Source organism: Chrysoperla carnea, chromosome 1 (assembly GCF_905475395.1).
Source record: "Chrysoperla carnea chromosome 1, inChrCarn1.1, whole genome shotgun sequence".
In the NCBI taxonomy this organism is placed as follows: Eukaryota; Metazoa; Arthropoda; class Insecta; order Neuroptera; family Chrysopidae; genus Chrysoperla; species Chrysoperla carnea.
The window spans coordinates 51,596,829-51,621,801 of NC_058337.1; the positions used below are offsets into that span (position 1 = coordinate 51,596,829).

Here is a 24,973-nt window from a genome sequence, read left to right on the forward strand (position 1 = left end):
ACTCCAAGAAACTAAAGATGGCATTTTAATGGCAGTTGAAGGGGGTATAATATCTGTATCCATGGTATAAACAAACAACTATAGAACATATAATCTGTTTTATACATAGAGGTAATATAACATAGAGGCGTAAAAGCATAGGAAACGCAATAAGTGAATTGTTAACCGCTACAAAAGATACCGAAAAAGATGACCTTCTTCCTTCTTTTTCTCGGAGTTTTTGTTCTTCCAAACAAGAAAATTTTCGAAATATTAATATATCTAACCTATATCACAGAATCCAAAATAAATTAACACATCATTGACAACACATGTTTGTGTATATCTGAACTAGAGACGAAGACATACGCTTACTTTTTTTAGGTCTCTCTCTATAACGATCAACCATTTGGATGGCCATTTTACGGTTCCATGTCATTACTTCTATGGTTTTATATCATTCACAACTCTAGTTTCTAAGTAAATTAGTAGAAAATCTGTCTTATATTATTTAATTTTTTTATTGTTTACACCTTCCTCTCCATTTCACATTTAAATCAGTAAAGGTCAGCTCAATATTTTAGAGTGGCGAATAGAAAATTCCATTTCCATAGATACTAACGGTTATTAAATTATAGAATAATAATTTTTTTAGTTGTATCTCTATTTACAGAAAATAGGATGCAAGACTGGGTTAGATTTGATAAATGATAAATTAAATAAAAATGCCAAACCCGAACGCTACTGATGACGACGATGAAGACATAGATGAAACAATAGATGAAGAAGAGGAAGAAGTTGATTTGAGTATATTACCAGATGATTTAAATGAACGACCTGACTGGTTATTGTATATGGGTAGAAATCAAAACACATATTTATCACCAATCGATATCAGTATTGGACGTACAGAAACATTATTATTGAATCCATTAAAATGGGTTAATTATGATACAGAACCAAGGAAAATAAAATTATCTAACACAGGTTATACAGGTAATCAACCCACAATTAAATTCATTAATAAAAAGTGATACGAATTAGTAACTGATTTTAGTTATATTATGCGCTAATTGGCATGTAAATGTTAAACGCCCGCATTTGCGTTCAGGACCATTTAGTGACACTTACATATTTTCACAATTACATTTTCATTGGGGGCAGAATGCTATGGAAGGTAGTGAACATTCAATAGATGGTATGAAGTATGTACCTATTAATATAAAAATTAAATTCAGTTTTTTTTTTTTTTTTTAATTAATATTAATTAATTAGATATCCTATTGAAATGCATGCCATACATTATAATGAAAAGTATGGTTCACAAGAAGAAGCTTCTTTACATTCATTAGATGGCTTATGTATCGTAGTTTATTTCTTTCAGGTATTATTTTTGAATTAGTTTGAAAGTTAATACAGCTGTTAATGAACTTGCGCATAACAATGCGGTTAATATGATTGCGCAATCCCTGAAATTTAAAAAAATTTAAAATTTATGAAAAAATATACTTAAATATTCCGATTTCGAGTCATAAAAGCAAATTTTTCTTTTAAAATATTAAAATTAAAAATCGTAATTTTTAAACTGTATATCATGTGACCTAAAACGCGGGCAAGCCTTGCTGTGATGTCATATCGGTATGAGCCATAAACCATCAATTAGTTCAGTGTAGACAGCTGGGTATAATATATCCATAGATAATAAGTATTTATATTTATTATAATCAGATGTCTATGAATATATCTGTCAAACTTATTTGTGTTATTTCGTGTAATGATACCGCTATTACGTCATCAAATTGGATGGCCGCGTTTTTGACAGTTTAAAATTTAATTTTAGTTTTTGGCAAGAAAGCGTGTGTATTTTTCCGAAATAAACTTTTGGTGGCTTTTTATTAGCAAAATCAACATTTTGAAGTACTTTTTCAAAAATAGTAGAATACCCTATTACTAATTGTGCCAGGCAGTTCATTGCATGCTTTTATTCTCTCTTCATGCTTTTATTTATATATCGTTTTTTTTTTTTTTTTTTTAATGGTGAAAGCAAATATTAGACAAAATTATCATGATCTGCTGAAATTACACCATAATTTATTTCTTACAAATATTTCAAAAAAGTGAAACAACCGATGACGTAGTTGAAAAATAATTTTTAAATCCGTCTGCCATGTCGCACCCAAATGCTTTTATGTTAATTGTGCCTTACTTGGTGTATATGTTGTAGCCAATTTGCTTCATTAGCCGTTCAAATAACAGTCTAGCCTTTTAATTAGCCGCTCGATTAGTATCTTTTAGATTTAGCACCTTTTTACTAGAAAAGCGCTGTTTTAGCTAGCCATCTGAATAATATCAGCTATTCAATCAAATAGCTAATCAAATCGATAACGTTCAATTATTTGCCTAACGTTTGTCTACTTATACTCAATGTAGAACATACACTCAATGTAGAAGAAAATAAATTTATCATTCACCTGGCTGGATCATACACTACTCACATAAGTTAAAAATTAAATAAGAATAATATGTACTACTAGATTGATACCCGCCGCTTCACTGGGCCTAAAAGTACAAACCAACACTTTACAGCCTCCACCTCTCTTGATCTCACTTATAACCCTTCCATAACACTTGAAGAGATTGTTTTACGCAGCTAAAAGATATGCACAATTTTCAATTTTTTAAATTATAAAATAGTCATAATTCATTGAGTATATCAGAAAAGGTGGCCATGGTTTGACATTTACTATTTTAAATTGTTACAAAAATTTTTAATTTATGGTTCAAAATCATGATCATAGATCTACTCCATCTTTGATCTTCAGTTTGAACCATAAATTACAGATTTCTGTAAAAATTAAAAATAGTAAATTTCAGATTAAATTTAATTAATTTTTTTTATTTATATATCTTTATAAATTATAGCTCAAGTGTTATTCCGACGTATGAGCTATATTGCTGTACAGTTTTATTAAAAAGCATTCGCTAGTTTTAGCCTGAAAGCGTAACAAATAAACAAACACACAGACATCCTTACTTTCACATTTATAATATATAGGGATAACATAGTGCATAATATTTTAGCTGCAGGCTGAATTTAATAAAAAATTACAATCATTATTGGAATTTTTTAAAGAAATCAAGCAAGCAAATACACATGTAATCATTAAAAATTACTCATTATTGAATTTGATTGAACCATTTGAAAATGATTATTTATTGTATTGGGGCTCACTTGTTGCTAATCGCAAAACTTATCCATTGATGTGGATTATTTGTAGACAACCAAAGCCAGTAACAATGGAACAGGTAAAAAAGTAACAACCAACGATATTGTAATAGTAACAAACATAAATTCATTGTTTTTAGATAAATAATTGACATTTTTTTTTTATATAGATACACTACTTTCGTGAAATATTAGATGCAAATGGTGAGAAATTGTTACAAAATTTTCATACAATTCAATTAGTTAATGAAAATGGAGATGAAATTATTGATGATCGACGAATATTTCATATCAATCCAGCACCAAATTTAATATCAACTTTATTACCAATTAGAATATTTAATGAAAATAAATAAATCAATCAATTATACTTTTTATATTTGTATCTTGTTAAAAAGTGTAAAATATATCGATTGTTTATTTTGTTGTGTTACTCTTGGCTACTCTACTAAATTACTAAATGTAGATTGATTCTGATTTTTTTTTTTTTTATTTTGTAAAGTTTACAGTTTACAAATTTATACGGGACAGTGTATAACTAGTCCGACTCGTATCACATAAATTTATTCAGTTAATATAATTTGGCCCCCACAAAATTTTTTTCGGGTTAATTATAAATCTTATTTAGTATATTGTTCGTCGTTTGTTCTTCATTGTTTAAGCATTAAAATTATTTTTTCGATCGTTGTTTATTTATTATTTATTAAACAATTATTTGTCATTAAATTAGCCCCCCATAATATTGATTTCCACTTTTTCTTCTTTAATCAATGTATTTTAAGGAATTATTGATTGTTCGTTTATTTTAGCAATTGTTGGATTATAAATATTTCACATGCATCAATTTTTTAATTAATTCAATTCCTTCTCAAAATTCGGTTCTGTATGATTTGATAGAGCAATATTGACCATTTATGTTATAAAAAAAATTAATGCTCAAATGTTTTTAATCTGTTATAAAATCTTAAATTTTTATATACTTTTTAAATTATTAAAAAAAGATATTTTAATAATTTTGGACGTGTAAAGACTCTTTGCGTAATTTGTAATTATCTCAGAAGAATATTAATTTTACAAACAAAACAAAGATATAAATTTTCAAATCTAAATCTACATAATGATATCAATAAACCCGCGCTTATCATTTAAACATTGGAGATGACATATAGACAACGCGAGCATGCGCAATAAAAGAGGAAAAGCGTCTGCAATTGATACAATGAAAAAAATTAATTAATGTGAAATATTTATAATCCAACAATTGCTAATAATAAACGAACAATCAATAATTCCTTAAAATACATTAATTAAGGAAGTAAAAAGTGGAAATCAATAGTATGGGGGGGGGGCTAACTCAATGACAAATAATTGTTTAATAAATAATAAATAAATAACGATCGAACAAATAATTTTAATGATCAAACAATGAAGAACAAACGACGAACAATGGATTAAAAAGATTTATAATTAATTAACCCGAAAAAATTTTTTGTGGGGAGCCAAGTTACGTTATCTGCAATTTTTATACCTAAGGAATTATAATAACAGTCTAACATATATATAAGTCTGTGATTTAATAACATGAATAAAATGAATCAATTGATGAATAAAATGAAATGATTGATGATGAATTCTTTTAATAGATGTCAGAAATAAGTAGTACAGATGACACAACATATTATTATCGTTCAACATAATTAGAATAAAAATAATAACAATAATAATTCAATGTCATTTGAATTATTAATAAATAAATATTGAATTAAATGTATTGAGATAATATTGAATCTAATTATAGAAATAAAATTAAAGTTTATTACGTATTTAAGAGTTTATAAATAGAAGTTAAAGTTATATCTATAACTAATGCGGTGAATGTGTGTTATAGGTAGTAGTTATTGCTGGAATGTATAATATAAGAATATTAAATAGATTACATCGTCTTCTTGTTGTACCACCAATATTTACAAAAATAACAGTACCTAATAATAATATTAATATCATAAAAAAAGTTAACAATATTAATTATTTATCATTTTCATCAACACGGTTATTGTGTTCAAGTAAGTACAGAAAAGTCAATTTTTAATTTATTTTATTTTATTATTATAATGCATGGCTAATTTAATTTAAATAAATAGTACAAATAGTTACATTTAAAACCTAAATGTTTAAAATTATCATTAGTTATACTTTTGATTTGATTGCTAGATCAAAATAAAATGGGCTCCCAAAAGTATAGTAAAGAAGAATTAAAAAAACGTTTAACACCATTACAATATCATGTTACACAAGAAGCTGGAACTGAACGACCATATTCAGGTATATCATATGTAATATTAATAAGTCTATATTTTCAGAGAAAATATAACTAAATATTATAGGCATGATTAAGGTTTCCGTGACGCCCCGCGATTTGATATCATTTTTCAAAAAATATAAATGGAACATAAAAATTTTTCGAAATTTTGCTTTGCTTTCGAGGTATCATTTATTTTACAATTTTTCGTCATAAATTTAGTTTATTATCATAGAAATTTGAGGTGTTTATTAATTACCGACATCCGCCACAACTGTGTCTACTTATTGGTGATAATTGGCTGCACCCTTAAAATTCTTCGATTTAATTTAAAACTATCTTAATCCATATTGATATATTTCGAATATCTCCAAAATAAGCACTTCATATATGAGCACATGAAAATTATTTGTGACTTTTTCGATTTTTCCAAAGGAGTGCCTTAAAAAAAGCGGATTCTTTTGATGATTCGATTAATAGTTTTTGAGAAATCATCCAAAATTCCATATGAAGAGTGATTTCTCGGATCGTTTTCAGGCAATTTATTAGATAATTTTTGTCTATAATAGGCAAATGACTTGAATTTTCATGACTATTGAGCCCTAAACACTCTAGAAAAAATTCTTGTTTATTTGGCTAGAAATGTACTTTGCAGGATACTTCAGAAACTCTCTTTAAAATATTGAACTTCATTTAGGAGTTTTGGGTAATACCATGGAAAATGTTCGATCAATCATCAATTGAAATCTATTTTTGTATTTTTTTGTGTCAAAATTATTCTATTAGTACAGGAGACGGTATAAGATCGACCTTCATCCATCTGATAATAAGATGAGGGATATTTTTTATGAAATTTTATTGATTGACAAACGTACACCTTTGATAGCGTGTCTACCGAAAAGTGTTCATGGCTATTTTCAATTAAATTAATTTTAATCAATTTTTTTCATAACGGTTTTTTCAAAGCTGACTACACTGAAGAAAATGACAAAAATCCAGCAAATTTTTCTATTTAATTAAAAAATCGAGTTCATTTGAAGTTTAGAGATTTCGGAGGTATCGACATAAATCCCACATGTAGAAAAATTTCTTCCGAGGGGAATCAAAGATTTTAAAAGCCATTTTTGACCACCCGGATCTAATCCTATCAAATCAGGGCGCCACAAAAACCGTAATCTACCCATTTAATTTATTTAATAATTAAATCATTATTTTTAATTAGGATGCTATGATAAAACATTTGATAAAGGTACTTATGTTTGTATTGTTTGTGAACAACCATTGTTCAATTCTGATACAAAATTTGATTCTGGGTGTGGATGGCCTGCTTTCAACCAAGTGTTGGATGCAGGAAAAGTAAAACTACTGAAAGATACAAGTCTAGGTAAGTGTTCTCAATAATATAGGTACTGAATTAAATACGTAATTAAAATTAGTTTTGAGATAAATTCAAAGCTAATCATTTACAGGGCCGTCTTACCCGGGGTGCAGGGACACATACCATCCGTAATTTTCTAATTTTGAAAATTACCTATTAAATGTTTATTATGCCTATTAAAATATAGGCACTCTACGTCTACGAAAAATACATGTTAATTACGAGGCTGTAGATGAGCCTATATATTAGATGTATAAACCTTTAACGTATATTTTTATATTTTATTACTTGGAACGGCAATCTTGCAGTTAAATGGAAGATTCGATTTGTTAACAGAATATAATGTTTTCAAGTTTGCAAAACATTGAAAGTTGGAGGAAATTAGAGAAAAACAAAAAAAGCAAAGTGTCTCAACCTAGGACAAAAGTTAACACTTGAAAATATATTGAAAATTGATAGGGAAGATCTATTTAATGAGTTGGAATTGCTGTTTTCATTTTTTGCATAAAGATACAATTCCACTCGATCTTTTGATTTATATTTATTCCAATTATTTAAATTTCTTACCTTGGTGGAAAAAATATTTGAAGAAAGAATAAATTTTAGTAAGTCTTTGAAACTCCGAAAAAATCTGAATTTCTCAACGTTTTGAACTGTCTAATTCAGAGTTATCCATACTTAAGTCTGAATTAAACAGACTAAATTGAGAAATTCAGAGTTATTCAGAGTTCCTAAAATTTTTTCAGAGTTTCTAAGACTTGTTAAGACTTATTCTTTCCTCAAATATTTTTTCCACCAGAGTACCTAACTTTATTTTAAATTAAGTATTAAATGGAGCATAAAAATTAAATTTTGTTTTTTTATTGACATAAAGAGATGTACGGATTTTTGCTCCCTGGCGCCCATTATGGTTAAGACGGCTCTGAGCATTTAGTTTAATAAATACATATAATAAATTATAATACCTATAAAATACTTATCCTTTACTTATCATATCATCATTGTTTGCTTCACTACAATACTTGTGTACAAATAACAATAGCTTTAAATCTATATAAATATTTATTTACTAATTTAAAAGTAAAATAACTACATTTTAATATGCTGCTTATCAACACTAATTAATGTTTACTTAATTTATATTAGTGTTGTTTATGTAATGGATGCTATACTAGATGTCAATCAATACCTACCTATCTATTGCTATTAATTGAATGCTAATGCTATTTAACTCTCAGAGGTCATTCTAGGTTACACTCAGTCATAGATAGTCAAGTAACCTTCAACATCTTAATATTTTGAGGGATTCCAATATAGGGGGAGAAAAATGTAATAAGCTCTTGAATTGCTCTTAAAGGTAGTCCTCATCAACAGTGGTCGGAGTTTAAATTTTTTGATTTGAAAATTTGCTCTTTTTGTAAATTTGCATAAATTAAACAAGGATTACAATTTTTTGGTTCTATTTCGAACAAAAAAGATAAGTGTTGAGAAACAAAGTAGTAGAAACCCCTTTTGTAAATTTAACAAATGTGGAACGCTAATGTGTATGGAAAACATAACGAAATTTGTAAGAATTAGGTTAGATGTTAGATAGTTTTTTGTTTCCTTAACCATATAATCCGTTATGATACCTAAAAAGGGCTGATCTTGGAGATGTTATACTTGCTTGTTATACTACAAGCAAGGGTACTTTAACGACAATACTTTTGGGAGTTCGGCTCTGAAATTAGATTTTATGCACATTTGCCAATAAATCATTTAGAGGATATCAAGTCCCTAACTTTATCGACTCCTTTAAGGGCAAGTAAAATTTAGAGATTTAATTTCCACTTGACTGTCATCCTATTTTAACACACTGCGCTATTATTTAACCAAATTAGGAGAAGTGTATGTACTCGTAATAATTCGTAAAACCATAAGAATAAGGTCAAGCTAGTGATTAGTCGATACTGTTCTCCCCATAGCGATTAATTGGCAGTAAGTGCAATGCATATTTCAGAAAATAAGTTGGCTTATTCTTCTTGAATTTAAACTTGTTTGAAGTTTATTTTGAAACTCGTTTATTGACTATTTTTGTAAGGTAAGTCCGATTTCCTTTCAAATACAGCTGGACAAACCTTATCTATTTTTAAAAAATTATTTTTTCGTAAACTGTAAAGATTCTCGCAATATCAACGATTTTCAGCTCAAAGTCTAATTTATACTAAATTCTTTAAAAAAATTAGCATACAATTTTACTTAATACTATCTAAATTAATAATATTAATAAATCTAAAGCTAAACAGTTCAAATATTGATATCCAACTCAACTTATGCAACGTATTTAAACAATATTAACGTATTTTACACTACACTACAGCTTTAACAAACTTTTTTTTTTAATTAATAATTTCGTCAGACGATTATATATAAAATAGACTCTAGACGAGTTTGAAAATAAAAACTTGAAAAATATGTGTTTGTGAGCTATCATATACTCACAGCTCTACAGAAATAGCTAGAGATTATTACCGCTATATAATTGAAAGCTTCAACTAGATCAACTTAATACTTGTACTTTAACTAAAACAATGACCACTTAAAGATGTTGCTCGAGTTACACTTACCTGTGTGTGAAAGTTCGAATAAACTGTAATAGTTTGACCGCTAAGAGTTAATAGATAATATCAATCAAATTAAAATACTAATTCGATTGATATTATTTAAAAATTGTGTTGTGGTGTGGGTTTACTTTGTAACTACTACAAAAGCTTATGGTTATTTCCTGGAAGCTAATGTGGTTATTTTCTTTTCCATTTGAAATCAATAACTGTCTATCCTTGATCGTATCATAATGAATCCTTCAACTTACCTTTACATACATCTTACATCTTATACATGCTCTTATATCACATCAAATCATTATCTACAACATCGCCACTGATTCGATTTTTTTTTATCATTTGAATTAAATTTGGTTGTTTTGTTTATTTATTTTTGAATGTCGTCTGTTCTGTTGTCACATTAAATTCTTTTTATTTAACTAAATCATTTAAATCAAATTTAAATGATTTTTTATTTATTTTTTCATCTTGTTTTTCATTATTTGTTAAAAACAAATCATTTTGATCATTATATCACACCCATTATACATTTATATATCATCACATCAATTGAAATGCGATTAAAAACCTTGTTTACCTATCCGTTATCCAAATACCTGTTACCCAAAAACAAAAACCATAACAAATAGTTGGATCGAACCTCTTACTACTGGTTAAACATCCAGAACGAATCCGAACGGAAGTACGCTGTTCAGAATGCAATGCACATCTGGGTCATGTATTTGATGATGGACCGTTACCAACAAGGAAACGTTTTTGTATCAATTCAGCATCCATCAACTTTATTCCAATCAACAATGAATCAAAAACATCAAGTAGTTAATATAATTTAATAAATAAATAATTAATTGATTCATATTATATTTTAATTAACTAAATATATTAATACTATATATTATTTATATGTAAATATATTAATTAATATTATTAAACAAATCAATAAATATACTTATTTATGTTACTAATTAATTTTAATAAATCATTTTGTTAATTAAATTATTTATTTATTTATTGTTTTTTTTATTATAATGCTTCTATTGAGATAACAAGTCATGACTACAGGATTTACAAATGTATGGAGAAGTAGCTTAAAGCAAATAAAAATGGTTGTTCATTAAACAAGTATTTTAAGTCGATTAATTTTGAATATGCTCGGAACGTTCATCTCATTTTCAAGAGAAAAACAGTCAATATTTTGATTATTTTAAGATATTTTGTGTAGGTAGAGTTGCCAACTTTCGAAATTTGATCGGAAGTCTTCCGAAATCGTGTCGTCTCACCGAAATACCGATGTCAACATTCTCCTGAGTTCAGTAAAAAAGAAATTTTTTGATTATTTGTTTCATATTAATCTAAATTCGACAATTTAGGGCAGTTTTTATTTTAAATTACTTTAAGAATATTTATTTAATATGGAAAAACTGAGTACACAAAACATAAAAAATATCGAACAGTATTATAACTCGGTGGTATAATTAGATTAATATCACTATCTCACGACTTCCCGGAACTTGTAGATGGCAATCTCATGTATAGGAAAATAAAAGCAGCTTTGAAAATCATTCATTTGTGTTTTTGCAAATATATGTTTTGTCCTGTTATTACTAACGTAAACGAAATTTGAATTTTTTCGATTTATTTCTAATTTTGTATTTTAGAATATTACACGTATATAATGTAATACCACTTGATAAAATGTAAACATTTAGCTTCTTCAATTTAGCTTAACAAATTCCAATCTAAATAATTAATAATCAAGAAATTTTGAAAGTTAATTATTACAATTAACGAAGATGTATCTTATAAATGGTATAACAAATCGAAAAACTGTTAAGGGTATTTTTACCTTGGATAAAAATTTGTGGGTCATATTTTATCACAGTACCCGCTTAAGTTATTTAAGTGACCCACTGTGTTAACAAGGTTACCGACCTTTTAATTAAACAATAGTCATTAAAAGTAGATAATTGTCAAAATCTAGGACACTTTAATTTAGTGTTATGACATAGGTATGTAAAGATTATATTGCACTATAGGTAAGTACTTTACATTCTTGATTAGGTAAGTATGGAATATAGTAACACATTTTGAATATCAATTAATTGATTATATTTTTTCGATTATCAATTATTTGATTATTATATGACATAACAATTATAATAGTTATCAGATATTTTTCTATTCTAAACAGAACGATTAATTTTAAAGTAAGAGGTTTAGCATATTAATACTTAAATAAGGGGTATTTTAAATAAAGATAAAAAAATGATATCTTTTTACGATTTTGTTGCTTTTCGGTGGAATTCCATCCATAACACTAGATACTAAGTAGTGTCGAAATTTAAAAAAAACTTATTTTCACTCGAGTGTTAAACTTTCTAGCTGACAATAAACTACTAAACATCCTAAACAACAACTGGCTAGTTTCTCTGGACATGAAACCGAATACCGTCAGCCGATTCTCATATCTTGATAAAATTCAAGAAAGCCTTTGATTACTTAAACCTTGACGATTTCTAAGTTAATTTTCGTATTATTATTATTTTATGTATAATCTATTTAAAGAAGAGGTATCCATAAGGCCTTATTTTCGCTCCATAGAGCGCTTGCAAGAAGCACTTCTTTATTTATTTTTTGCGTTCTGATGTTATTACACAATATATATTTAAAAATTACATTCCTTCTATCCTGCGCTCCTAAATACAAATAAAAAGATTTTCACGATTAAAAAATTGATCATTATATAATGCATAAAATAAATTTACTCATGTGCCACCACGGCACGGCATAAACATGTCTGAACATGTCAGCTAGCTATTTTGAAAGCTTATAGAATATTTATTTCATCTCGACACTATTAAATTTCATATAAACATAAAAGAATTCATATAGGAGATGAGACGAAAATAAGTTCTTATTGATGCCAGCCCTTCTCTTTTATCGTACAGCCTTAATAACCAACATCTTCTTAAAAAAAAACTTTCAGTTCAAGTTGTACCCATTACTGATTTAGTGGAAACACGGTAGGATTAGCCTCATTTTACTCACCTACGTAATATGCAATTAAAATATTTTATGCTTGATTTGTTTGATTTAAATGTATTCTACCATTGTAAACATAATTTGATGATGTAATTATTAATTGTTAATAAATAAATATAAATTTAACAATACAAAAGGTAATAAAATAGTAGTCCATATTTTATGTATTGAAATTTAATAATTTTTATTATTATTATTTTATTAATTATAATTAATTAATTAAATTGATGCTTTATTTACTAGTGCAAAAATAACTACGAACTACCTACATACTAAATGTATCATCACTTGAACATAAACATGAACATGTTAGGTATTCTTTTATATTATTTATTAAATATTATTTTAACATAAATCGATTTAACATAACATTTATTTATTTTTATATTAAATGTTATGTAATGGAATTTATATCTGTGTTTATTTAACATAAATAATTTTTAAATATTATATTATTAGGAATTTATTTATGTATGAACAAATTAATTGATATTGTTTTTATTTAATTATAATATAATAAATATTAAATATAATTATTTATTTATTAGGCACATTCTATTTTATTGATTTGTTCATATATTTAACATTGATTTTAAATCGTATCAATACAATACAATATACATATATCATACAACATTATTATTTTTAAACGCAATGTGTTTGTTATTTGAATATGTATTAAACTTTTATTGTTAATTTACATCCTTAAACATGTATGGCCACAGGATAGTGGCCATACAGCTATTAAATTTGAACAATTGCCATACTCCAGCTACAGCTATTAAATTGGAATAAGTTTAAATGAAATATTAAAAATTTTAAGGCGGCATGATATTTTTAGAGAGAAAATGGCCATTTTAAAAGTAAGCCAAAGCTTCAATCTCAATTACCGATTAACTATAAATAAATAAACGAATTAATATTGCACAAAATAGTAAGACATATTGCACATAGATACGTAGATAATTTCCCTCACTGCTAGATTTAATGTAGGAATCTAGGAAACATGCACTCACACAACGCCTCATATCTTCCGCTGCCTCTGTTTGTAAGAATAGGAAATAAAACAATTAATTAACTACAATCACATTACAATAATTACATACAAGATACGACAAATAGCACAGGACTGAAACCAAAAAACTTGCATGGCATTTCTTTTCTGTTTCTTAAATTCTTACTGAAATTGGAAAAAATATTTTTATAAAATCTACCACACCGGGATTCTTTGCGAAACTAATATAATTAAGCAAAAAATGAAAACTCGCAAAGAATGCAAGGCGAATACGGTGGGTTTGTGGATGTTAGGAGCTCAGTTGGGATGATGACTGATATCGAATTTTCCACATTACCCATAAAAATGTATAAATAGACTAGATATTAAAAAATGTAAGAGTAGACTTGAAAATTGATTAAAAACGAAAAAGTTATAACCATTCAAATATTGTTGCCTGTCTTGTTCTTGCAAAACTAGAGTTTTATATGTAATCATTATGGCAATACTAAACAATTACGTCACTTTTAAAATATCTTTTTTTTGTTTAATTAGGAGTTTTAAACGTTCATATTTTGCGTATTTCTAAAGATTTTCAAAAAGCAACTTCACTTGTCTGTCTGTGCAGTGAGAATTCTCCACCTGAAGTGATAAAAAAATTTTGTCATCATTCCAACTGACCATATCATAAAAGGCTTATTATATTATACTCAATGAAAAAAATCTTTGCAGACCTGTATTATAGCAATATAATATATAATAATGTTGTAAATATAATATTTAAAAAAATAATTATTAATTATGAATATTTAAAATATTAATTAATTAACGACATTGTATTGTATTATATTTATAGGCACACTAAAATATAATATAAAAAGTTGAAAGGTTTTATAAAATATTCATTAAATATTAAATAAAAATTAATTTATCAATGTATATTAATTAAATTTACCTACCTTCTCATCATAGTATTAATTATGTAAATAAAATAGAATAATAATAATAAATTGATTGATTTATTTTATTTTTATAATAGTTTTCACACAATGTAAAATAAAAATAAAAAAACATTATTTAATAATAATAATAATTAATTAAAATATACAAAAATTAAAATAATCAATAATATTTTGTTTTATTTGAATATTATTATAATCATAAGCAATTCAATTCAATTAAAATAAAAATAAAATTAATATAATTAATTATTGTTTGTTTGTTTTGTTATAGATGTTTGATGTATTATAGATTAATAAAAATATGTTGTTTTATTATAATATAAATAAAATATAATTATGTATATATATAAATATAAATGCTAGTGACTTTTGGCTGCTTCTTTGGCAGCCATTATTAATGGTGTTAAACTTGCTAATGGTCGTGCTAATTTTAAAAATGGATGCTGTAAAATAAAATAAAAAATATGTATTTATTTAATGTAATATAAAACAAATGAATATAGTTGAAAAAAAAGAATTATATCTTCATTCAATCGAGATTCAGTGGCATCTTAATAGTAGGTTTTGGGATGCGCCATACTCCCGCACGGTTTACTTGGAATTAATTCTCTCTTTGTACAATATTTTTGATGCATGACTTGCTTATGCTATTTATTATGTACGTTAGATTAGATGAGGTTATATTGGCTACCCATGAGAGACACACTTATGCCATAGGAGGGCCCATTGTGATACCATATAAATGTGTTTTATCTTAAATTATTTTGAGAGGTTGAGTGCCCCTCCTTTATTACTCTAGGCATACCGCGTACGGAATTGGTTACGCTTAAACCAACTGAGCAATTAGGCTTACGCGGAAAATAATTCAGTGTAAAAAATTACAATATCTTACGTGCAAGAATTGGGCATGTTGCTAGTTAGCGAGAAATAGAAACATCGCGTAAAGATTGGACAGTTTAAAATGTCAAGTATTTCGACAAAATGAGAGTATCCACAGACTTCTGGGAGATACTCCAATGGAGAAGCCGCTATTTTAAATTGTCAGAGCTGAAGTCAATCTTTTGAATATTGATTTTACGTGAAAAACGTGAATTAACGTGATTATTATCATGAATTTTTAAAATTAAGATTTTGTTAAAAAGTTGAATTTTTCGAAAATTAGACTATTGAAACATAAAAACGAATTTTATGACGAAACCATCTAACGAGAGACGAAACAAGTGAAAACAAACAATTGACTGAGTTAATTGTTGAAATACCATGCATAGTCAGTGTTGATTTCTTTCATCACATAACACATACAAACATGTGACACATACATAACTGATAATCAAGTATAGTACATATTATAAAATTTTCGCCTAATTGGCGCCCTCACGGGTAAACAGTGATGTTTACGAAAAAATGTTTCAAACAAAGGTTGTTTAATTTTTGATAAGGAACATTTTTACATTTAAACTTTTGTTCTATCTCTAACGGTTTACAAGATGGGTCCTACGAACCCAAGACCCAATTGATCTATGATGCTCATTTACGAACTTGACCTCACTTTTTACGTCCTGAGTACGCTATAAAAATTTCATCTTGATATCTCTTTTCGTTTTCGAGTTATCGTGATGGCAGACAGACGGACAGACAACCGGAAATGGACTAATTAGGTGATTTTATGAACACCTATGACAAAATTTTTTTCCTAGCTTCATTATTTTTAAGCGTTACAAACTTGGGACTAAACTTAATATACTATGTATATTTCATATATACATGGTATAAAAATTAAGTTGTAATCTGTAAAATTATCTACAATTACTTTATGTAAATCGTTTCTACTTTTTTTACTTGCATGTTTTTTGTAGAACCTGCTACAGTTAGTCAAAAATAGAATGTTTGGGTCCAAAATTATGGACTCATCAAGCCTTCGAGCCCGTCAAAGAAACTGTGGATTTCTCTGTTGTCTCTGGCTTCGACATAATATTTATTTGCTTACATGATCTTTTATCGGGAGAAGTCTCTGTCTTCAGGTTTCAAGATATATTCAAAGAGGATACAGAGGTCCTATAGATATAGGTGCCAGGGACACGATTTTGGTACCTAAAATTCAAGATGACGATTACTCATTGCCAAACTCAAGGAAAAGAGCATGGAGAAGTATTTCGGTAGCATATCGTTAAAATTTCATTGAAATCCATATTAACGCAAAAATTCGCTGTTACTATGTGATTTAAATAGGTTATAAAAACATAAAACTTACTTTTAATAAATCTCTAGCAGATGAACGTTTATCAACATCCACAGCTAAACATTGATCTAAAAAGTCTTGAAATGCTGGTGATAATTTATCTTTATCTTTAATATCTGGTTTGCCATTTGTTGCAATTAAATATAAAGCACGTAATGGATTCTCATTTAAATATGGGGGTTCACCTTCAATCATTTCAATTGCCATTATTCCTAATGACCATACATCCACTTTAGGTCCATACTGTTTACGAGTTACAACTTCTGGTGCCATCCAATAAGGAGTACCAACCATTGTAGTTCTTTTTGATTGTTCAGGGCTTATTTGTGCACAAAAACCAAAGTCAGCTACAAATAAATAATGTATGTTATTCAGTGTTAATCATGGATGTGTATGGTGGCATAAAATGAATGTTATGGTTTGAATTTTTTAATAATTTCTTTATATAGGCGATAACACCTGCACTTGCGCACAATACGTCTCTGTACAAGCCAAGGTTAAATTCACTTTTAGAGCCGCAGTACATTCATTTTTTTTCTCCGTAGACGTAGACGGGGAACAATAGTTACAGAATCACTCCTAGGGTCATTGAGTGTTGTCTGTAGGCATTTTGTGACTACTTATTCTTCTCAACATATTTTATTTTCCAAGACTGACTACCATATCAATGATCCACAGAAAAGTATAGGTCTAATACCGTAATGTATAGTCGGTAAATATTTTTGAATGTAAGTTTCATAGTTTTCCAATTATCTTTCTGTTTAAGTAGAACAGTTGCTTTCTGGGCTCCTTTAAATAATTAGGTCCTAAGATAACAACATCTTACTTTTTTGGATAAATCTATTTGGATTCGCTCCATTTAGGAAGGTTGAATGAGGGGAATTTAGTACAATGTCCCATAGAAAAAGTGTGAATGTCCCACTTGTGTCTTATCCTAATCTACATATCAGTGTATCTGTGAGCTATTTGGAAGTTTATTCAGTGCTTCAAATCCGACAAATGGAAAAAACAAAAAAACTTACAAAATGATGAATCCGAAAAAGATATCACCTAACTTGCTTGCAGTACCTCTGTGACACTAAGTAAATTTTACACGATTTCTTGTTTTCGAAAATTTGAATCAAGGCGCCTCACGGTTTTAAAATTTGAGGGTCCAATACACACATTAATACGACGATATATATATATCCTCAAAAGAATACAAACAGTTGATCGTTAATTTTCAAAATCTCTATATATTATAAATGTGAAAGTAAGATTGTTTATTTGTTTGTTACGCTTTCACGCAACGACTACTGAATGGATTTGAATGAAACTTTACAATAATACAGCTCATACATCAGAATAACACATGAGCTATATTTTATAATATTAAAAAATATATATATTTAAAAAAAAACTCAAATTTGTCTTCGATACTGCGCCATCTATGAACATCATTTTAAAGTTTAATTAAAAATTTCTGTTAAAATGATGCACGAGATACAATTTATGGCCATTTGTTCTAATATACTTAATGAATTAAGACTCTTTTACATTAATCTGTACATATATTTTACCTGCGTAAAACAATACCTGTCTCTATTTCCAGTGTTATGGAAGGGGGATAAGCGAGAACAAGGAATGTCTTCGCTATAACGCTTTTACGCGTTGTTCTTTACTTTTAAGCCCAGCGATACGAGTGGGTATCATGCTAGTAAAATATAAAATTAAAATAATTTTTTTTTTATTCAAACCATAACGTTCGTTTTGCGCCAGCTTGCAAATATGTTTGTGTAATATTATTTCAAAGTTACTCACTCAATTTCACTGATCCATCTAATCCTAATAATATATTATCTGATTTAATATCACGATGTATCACTTGATTTGAATGTAAGAATTCTAACGCTTGCAATACTTCACGACATACAGCTGATATTTGTCCTTCATCCATACACGTTTCAGTGACAACATCTGTTAATGAACCCCCCGGTAAATATTCCATAACTACCCATAATTCTTCTGATACTAAATACGAATCTAAATAATTAACAACATTACAATGTTTATTCTCTCTCATCACTAATATTTCATTAATTATTAATTCTTTTTTAGGTTGTTGTGATAAATTCATTTGTTTTATTGCTACTTCCATGCCCGTAGATGTTTCTATTGCCGTATAAACTGTACCACTAGCACCTTGTCCAATTTTCTCCATTTTCGTATATTTACGATTTGGATCACCCACACTAACAATTGTACGTAATTTCTCTAATATCTCTTCATCAGACATTTTCTTCTTACGCTGTTTATCAGATGTATTACGTGATTGTTGTTGTTGTGGCTGTTGATCACTAGTTGCTTGTTGTTGTTGATTTTTATTACGATCTAACACTGTTTGTTGTTGAGGTTGTGATATTGTTGTAACACCACCAGTTGAACATGTTGTTATTAATGGTATTGTTGTTGTTGATGCTGATGTTATTAATTGTTGTTGTTGGTGATGATGATGATAATTCTGTTGTTGTTGTATAATACTGTTTGTGGTTGATGTTACATTGTTATCATCAATTGGTTTTGTATACTAAACAATAAAAAATATAATAATTATTATATTATACTTTAGATATTTTTCATGCTTTACTTAGTGAGCGAGTGTGTTAAAGGATTGTGAGAACAAAATTTGTTCCAATCATTAGTTTAACGAACGCAGCTCGGTCGAATATTAAAATTGAGTAAAATCTAAAAAGTTCGAAACTATTTCAAGCTACTTGCCTTAACAAAAGTATTTCTTTCATTCCCGGTAATTGTGTATCGATAGATTAGGCTTTAAGATAAAATTCTTTTTAATTCGAATGTCCGGGCAATTCCTGGTCAACATCCTTTGCTTTATAATTTTAAGAGTTATGATAATGTGTATAGGTGAATAATAGTTTCATTTATAGACATTTGGTTGTTTAAAACGACTTACCTCTGTTCTAGAGGATTAAAGAGATAAAATGGCCGAATTTGACATTTATTATCCATTACCCAACTGCCGACTGTACATATTTTAAACCAGGTGTATCATTGTTGTTATATGCGAAGGAGGACACCTCTTAGAGGCCGAAAATTTATTTAAACGACTTCTACTGCAATTTATTCTTTATAAAATAAAAGAAGTATCTTTGTTGGAAACATTTTTTCGTAAATCTTATTATTTCAGCAAAAATCGAACACAAAAATTTATCGGTAATTGTTTTCCAGTCAATTTCTACATAATCTACTTTGTTATTGAATTCTCTATCTATTACTATAATCAAATTGTGAATGCAACACACAGTTTCATATGTGCATAGACAGGTTTTTATTTTCGATATCCGCCGAATTTATTTTGTTTAAAACAATTCCAATAGAAGTTGTTTATTATTTTATAAATAACAACTTTATAATTTAAACATTTCCTCTATCTCTTTAGAGAATCAATATCAAATTCAGTGTTTCTTAAAAATCATTTAAAATGTTTCCAACAGAAGTTGTTTTTTATTTTATAAAGGACAACTTTATAATTTAAAAATTTCCTATATATCTGTAGAGATTTAAGATCAAATTCATGGTTTCTGAAAAAACATTTCAGCTGGATTGTATAAAATGGGCATGATATCTCATGTTTTTGGATTCAATCTACGGTTTTTTTTAAAGAAAATAATTCAACGTGAATGGTAATAAAGATTACTAAAAGGTAAAAACGTTACAATTAAAGAGTATATGAACAAAAAAAAAGAACTTTCATGATAAAAAAAGATTCTAAGAACGGTAATAAGACGGTTTGTTGAGTTTGAAGTACAGTGCAGAGATGCTGCAGAGTCCTATAAGTTAATACTTATTACTATTTTGTTTTTGTATCGAATATCCAAGTCTTTTACAGACTGAAACAGTCAGCATATAGCGCCAACAATGTTAAACTTCAAGATCTTAGCGATGTTGAATTAAAAACATGGGAAGATCAAAATATAATATAGTATGTAATTATACTTACAATAGATTTAGTACGTTCGGGTCTAGATGCTATCGGTGGGGGTGCAGGTTCATCATCGTCTTGTTCATACTGCAGATGATGATGTTGTTGTTGTTGTTGTAATAATGTTGTTGCTGATGAGGATGATGTTATACCACCAATACCAACCAAGTTATTTGTTGTAGTTGTTGTAGTAGTAATAGTAGGTGATACAGCTGGAGCTGGTGTTGGTGTTGTTGTTGTTAGTATTAAACATTCAGCTTCTGTTGGTGTTGTACTTGATGGTGAAGAGCTTGATACACGTGAAATAGATGAACCAGAATGTGTTGTGTGTGGAACCGTTTTAGTCATATATTTAGATGTGATTGGTTCTTTGCTACTTGCATCGTACCAATTTAAAACATCTAAGACAGCTTGTGGATTTGATTTTTGTTCTTGTTTGCTGATATTTGATTGCATTAATAAACGTGCCCATGCTTCTGGCATCCCCTATAATTAATAGAAAACGAATTAAAATCTTTTATTCAATTTTCTATTATCGAAACAAATCAATATTTATTTCTAATTATTAAATTTATTCGTTGATTTTGCTGCAAGTAATATCAGCTTAATCATAAGTCGCCTTGCACCCAGAGATAATAGTTACTATCTATATATTCACTATTAACTAATTCTCTACTGCCCTTGTGTGCATAGGTATGACCTCTTTTTATCATCAAGTAGGCCACATGCAACCAGCAAACTCAAGCAGTTTTGAGTTTATTGGAGGACTATGAGCCAACAAAGGGGTTGGTCATGTATGCCACTCGTAGTTATCACTGGGCGTGTTTGAAAAGGTACTGGTTGCCAATAAAATTTAGAATTTAACAAAAATTCTTATACATACAAATTCTGACTAATTATTGACACAAAATCAACAAAATAGAACATTTTTAAAAGAAAAGGCTTTTTAAAAAGAAATGGTGTTTTTCTCCTTACGTAATGAGTTACTGAGTAAAAATGTTCAAATTATTAGTTTTAGTGGCCGCAGAGCTTTCCAAATAAAGACCCCAAAAAAGAATAGAAAATAAATAATTTTGTTTAATAACGGTGCATTAAATAAATAAAAATCTTATCAGCCATTTGACGATAATCAGCTATAGTAGTTCTAGGCACTAATGACCATCCCCAATATTCAATTATAGATCCGGGACTGTTTGTAATAATTAATATGTTTATAGGTTTGCCTCCTCTGAATTTTACCAATCAAATATTATTAAATCTAACGGATTTAAAAAAATTTTGAAATATAGACATTTTATAAAAAAAATTTATATTAGCATTATATTACGTTTTACTGTTTAAATACAGTGCGACTGCGTTCTTGTATTAGCAAACTTTTGTACTGAGACTAAAAACATGTAATAATATAAAAATTCACGCGTTTGCATGTAAAATATCTCAGTACAAAAGGTAATTAAATTATTAAATCTTACTATAATAATTTAGAATTAAGAAATTATCCGTACAATACATGAATCGTTTGCAAGCCGCAAAAGTCCTAATTATTGGACAGTTCGAATTAAATCCGAAGAGGTGACAATCCAATTAATATACTATAATATGCATGCATTTTATATTAATAAACATAATAAAAATAGCAACTAAAAATAAAATATTAAATATAATAACAATAATAAATAATAAATATTAGTGATAGGTACATAAAGTACATAGTTAATGCATGCATATTACTTACTTTTAAAGGCAGCTTGAAACAAATTAATACATTTAAATTAATACAAAAATAATAAGAAGCAACTAAATATAACAACACATATTTATTATTTATTATTATTATTGTTTTAAAAAATATTAATAATAATTATTAATTAAAATGGTATTAATATTTACCGTAAATTCACCAGTAACAGCATCAAATCCAACATGTACAGTGTGTTCAAAGTTTGTTGGATATGATATATTTGGTTTATTATCTGAATTATGATGTATAGATGACATTTTACTACTTTTTATTTTAGATTTTAATGTTTTCTTTTTACTACGTTCAATATCATCTGGTTCTTTAGGTAATGGCCTATCAATTGTATCTGTAGAACCAACCAAACTACTTGTATTATTTGAACTATTTAAAATTGTACGATTTGATGTTAATCTAACTGGCGGTGCGGGTGGTTTCTCTTCATCTGATGACATTTTTAACTATTTTTATTATATTTAATACTTAAAATACTTGTATGTTGTATATATCTATAACATATAAAAATATAACATGAGTAAGTGTAGGTACTTTTTAGATGATTAATATATTATTTACTTTTATTCATAATACTTACCAAATAAAATAATCAATCAATGTATAATTAAAAACAATGAAAATTAAATCAAATAAATAAAATAATATTAAATATAATATATTTCATATAAAATCCATAACCAAATAGCCGACAATTGATACCATTACTACTGCTGCTGTTACTGTTACTGCCATAACACATAAGTACAGTACTAAGTATTATATGTATAGTGTATAATATAGTATAGTATTTATAATTATAACATGTATCATATATTATACATTATTATATATTTTTTAATTTATTATATTTATAATTATAATATGGCTACTATTTAATTGATTTATAATTAATAAATACTATTCTTGCACATATCATTATATGTATTTATTATATTTAATAATACTAGTTTAGTTTTACTTTACATTATAATGTAATATGAATAATGAATAACATATACTTTAACATACATGATATGATACCAACACTATATAATGACACATACATCCTGACGTACACCACCATCCAACATATTTGCTCTAAACTATCTGCATCAAATTTTTATGTTATTTTTCTTCTTTTATACTACTATTCATTTATTTACAGTATTTAATTAAATAAAAAATTATTGTCTTTATGTTAGTACTATAATAAATATAGTTTATAATATAAAACCTGTTCTATTGTTTTAATATTCACATATAACGTATACGGTTGGTACATTTATATGCAACATAAGTGTACTTATTTATATGAAATCAGAGATACCAACCAACAACGAACGTAACGCTTTATATTACTCATACATTTGATATTTTTATCATACATATCTGCATCTCACAATTAGCACAGACCTATACTAAATCTAGCAGGAAAATACTGTTATAAGAAAATGTATTTTCTAAGAAGGCTAATGTTACAATGCGAAAAAGAGGCATTTTTTTAGGTAATAATGAGCAGTTGTAAGCGTCAAATTACATATTCAAGGGTTATATTAATATTTCTTGAAGTATTTCATTAGCAGTCTATATTTAATATAATTTCTATGCAATATCTACAATTATTCGTCATCATTCATATTCAATTGTATTCAATATAAATTCATTCATTCATTGAACTCAAATGATATATTATTGTATACATATTCAAATAAATAAATATCGTTTAATTTTATTGTTATCAATTTATTAGTATTATTTATTTAATTATAAATAAATATATTTAGTTCACAGACTTAAAACTAAATAAAGACCGGCAGTAAATAAACCATGTAGGGGCAGTATTCAATAGTTATATAATTCTATAAATATATAATTCTTTACTGTTATTTATATTATAATCGTACAGAATCACAATGTTGCATTTTATTGAAATTTTGTCATCATTTGTATCAGTCCATATGCATATAATAATTAGAACTTATTTTGTTATGGTTCATAACTCATTTACGAAGCGGTAGAGTAAAATATCTTTTATAGTGCACATTTTACCAAGAAAGTCTATCTAAAATTACTGATATATTAGTATTTATTTTAATCGAGCGCTAGCTAGGTGGAGAAAATGTTTGTTACAAAACACCAATAAATAACAAGCTTATATAGTATATTACTGTTGGTCAATTATACTGGATATATTTTAGTACAAAATAATTTTAAATTTACTTTTGATGCTTTTACAAAAGTGAATGAAAAATTTTCTATCTCTGGCTAATTAATGAGCATATTAATGATCATTTTTTTACCTAAAAAATGGTATAATTTATTTAATAAAATTCTATAAATGAGCTAACATCCCAAATCCAAAAAAATTAATAATACACCCAAAGTACACCCAAAAAGTATATATGTACCGCTATGAATAAACTTATATTCAAAAGTATATTAACCATAGACATATAAAGATAGACCACGGCAGTGGGCGTAATATAACCAGTTGAATTAAAACCCACGTTAAATTCTGCAATAAATAAATAATT

General features: G+C 27.4%; 3 protein-coding genes across 4 annotated transcripts; 2 read left to right on the forward strand and 1 right to left on the reverse strand.

The window, feature by feature from the left end:
- Window positions 1-704: 704 nt before the first annotated feature.
- LOC123305752 (carbonic anhydrase 1-like) lies at window positions 705-4,902 on the forward strand. Its single transcript, XM_044887567.1, has 6 exons — window positions 705-975; window positions 1,037-1,184; window positions 1,255-1,363; window positions 3,121-3,285; window positions 3,376-3,504; window positions 4,849-4,902. Exons 1-6 carry the CDS (start codon window positions 705-707, stop codon window positions 4,900-4,902), a joined length of 876 nt encoding a protein of 291 aa, XP_044743502.1.
- Window positions 4,903-5,002: 100 nt separating this feature from the next.
- LOC123305776 (methionine-R-sulfoxide reductase B1) lies at window positions 5,003-10,343 on the forward strand. Of its 2 annotated transcripts, none has more exons than XM_044887598.1 (4): window positions 5,003-5,268; window positions 5,417-5,527; window positions 6,727-6,888; window positions 10,115-10,343. In XM_044887598.1, exons 1-4 carry the CDS (start codon window positions 5,112-5,114, stop codon window positions 10,306-10,308), a joined length of 624 nt encoding a protein of 207 aa, XP_044743533.1. In that variant the 5' UTR covers window positions 5,003-5,111; the 3' UTR covers window positions 10,309-10,343. The 2 variants fall into 2 exon arrangements, with proteins under 2 accessions (XP_044743533.1, XP_044743534.1); XM_044887599.1 differs by having other exon boundaries at window positions 5,009-5,268; window positions 10,151-10,343.
- A 4,453-nt stretch (window positions 10,344-14,796) lies between these two features.
- On the reverse strand, window positions 14,797-23,222 carry LOC123305756 (serine/threonine-protein kinase Pak). The gene is made up of 6 exons (XM_044887571.1): window positions 23,038-23,222; window positions 22,595-22,951; window positions 20,723-21,190; window positions 18,523-19,288; window positions 16,735-17,069; window positions 14,797-14,926 (listed from the first exon to the last, which is right to left on the reverse strand). Exons 2-6 carry the CDS (start codon window positions 22,895-22,897, stop codon window positions 14,843-14,845), a joined length of 1,956 nt encoding a protein of 651 aa, XP_044743506.1. The 5' UTR covers window positions 22,898-22,951; window positions 23,038-23,222; the 3' UTR covers window positions 14,797-14,842.
- Window positions 23,223-24,973: the final 1,751 nt, after the last annotated feature.

Bases quoted from the DNA above. Each gene is read 5' to 3' on its own strand.
- LOC123305752 (XM_044887567.1), top strand. From the start codon at position 705: ATGCCAAACCCGAACGCTACTGATGACGACGATGAAGACATAGATGAA. The intron at 976-1,036 runs GTAATCAACCCA...AACTGATTTTAG, and splicing joins ATCTAACACAGGTTATACAG to TTATATTATGCGCTAATTGG. The intron at 1,185-1,254 runs GTATGTACCTAT...TTAATTAATTAG, and splicing joins CATTCAATAGATGGTATGAA to ATATCCTATTGAAATGCATG.
- LOC123305776 (XM_044887598.1), top strand. From the start codon at position 5,112: ATGTATAATATAAGAATATTAAATAGATTACATCGTCTTCTTGTTGTA. The intron at 5,269-5,416 runs GTAAGTACAGAA...TTTGATTGCTAG, and splicing joins AACACGGTTATTGTGTTCAA to ATCAAAATAAAATGGGCTCC. The intron at 5,528-6,726 runs GTATATCATATG...ATTTTTAATTAG, and splicing joins AACTGAACGACCATATTCAG to GATGCTATGATAAAACATTT.
- LOC123305756 (XM_044887571.1), bottom strand. From the start codon at position 22,897: ATGTCATCAGATGAAGAGAAACCACCCGCACCGCCAGTTAGATTAACA. The intron at 21,191-22,594 runs GTAAATATTAAT...TATTAATTATAG, and splicing joins CTGTTACTGGTGAATTTACG to GGGATGCCAGAAGCATGGGC. The intron at 17,070-18,522 runs GTGAGTAACTTT...ATTTATTTGTAG, and splicing joins AGATGGATCAGTGAAATTGA to CTGACTTTGGTTTTTGTGCA.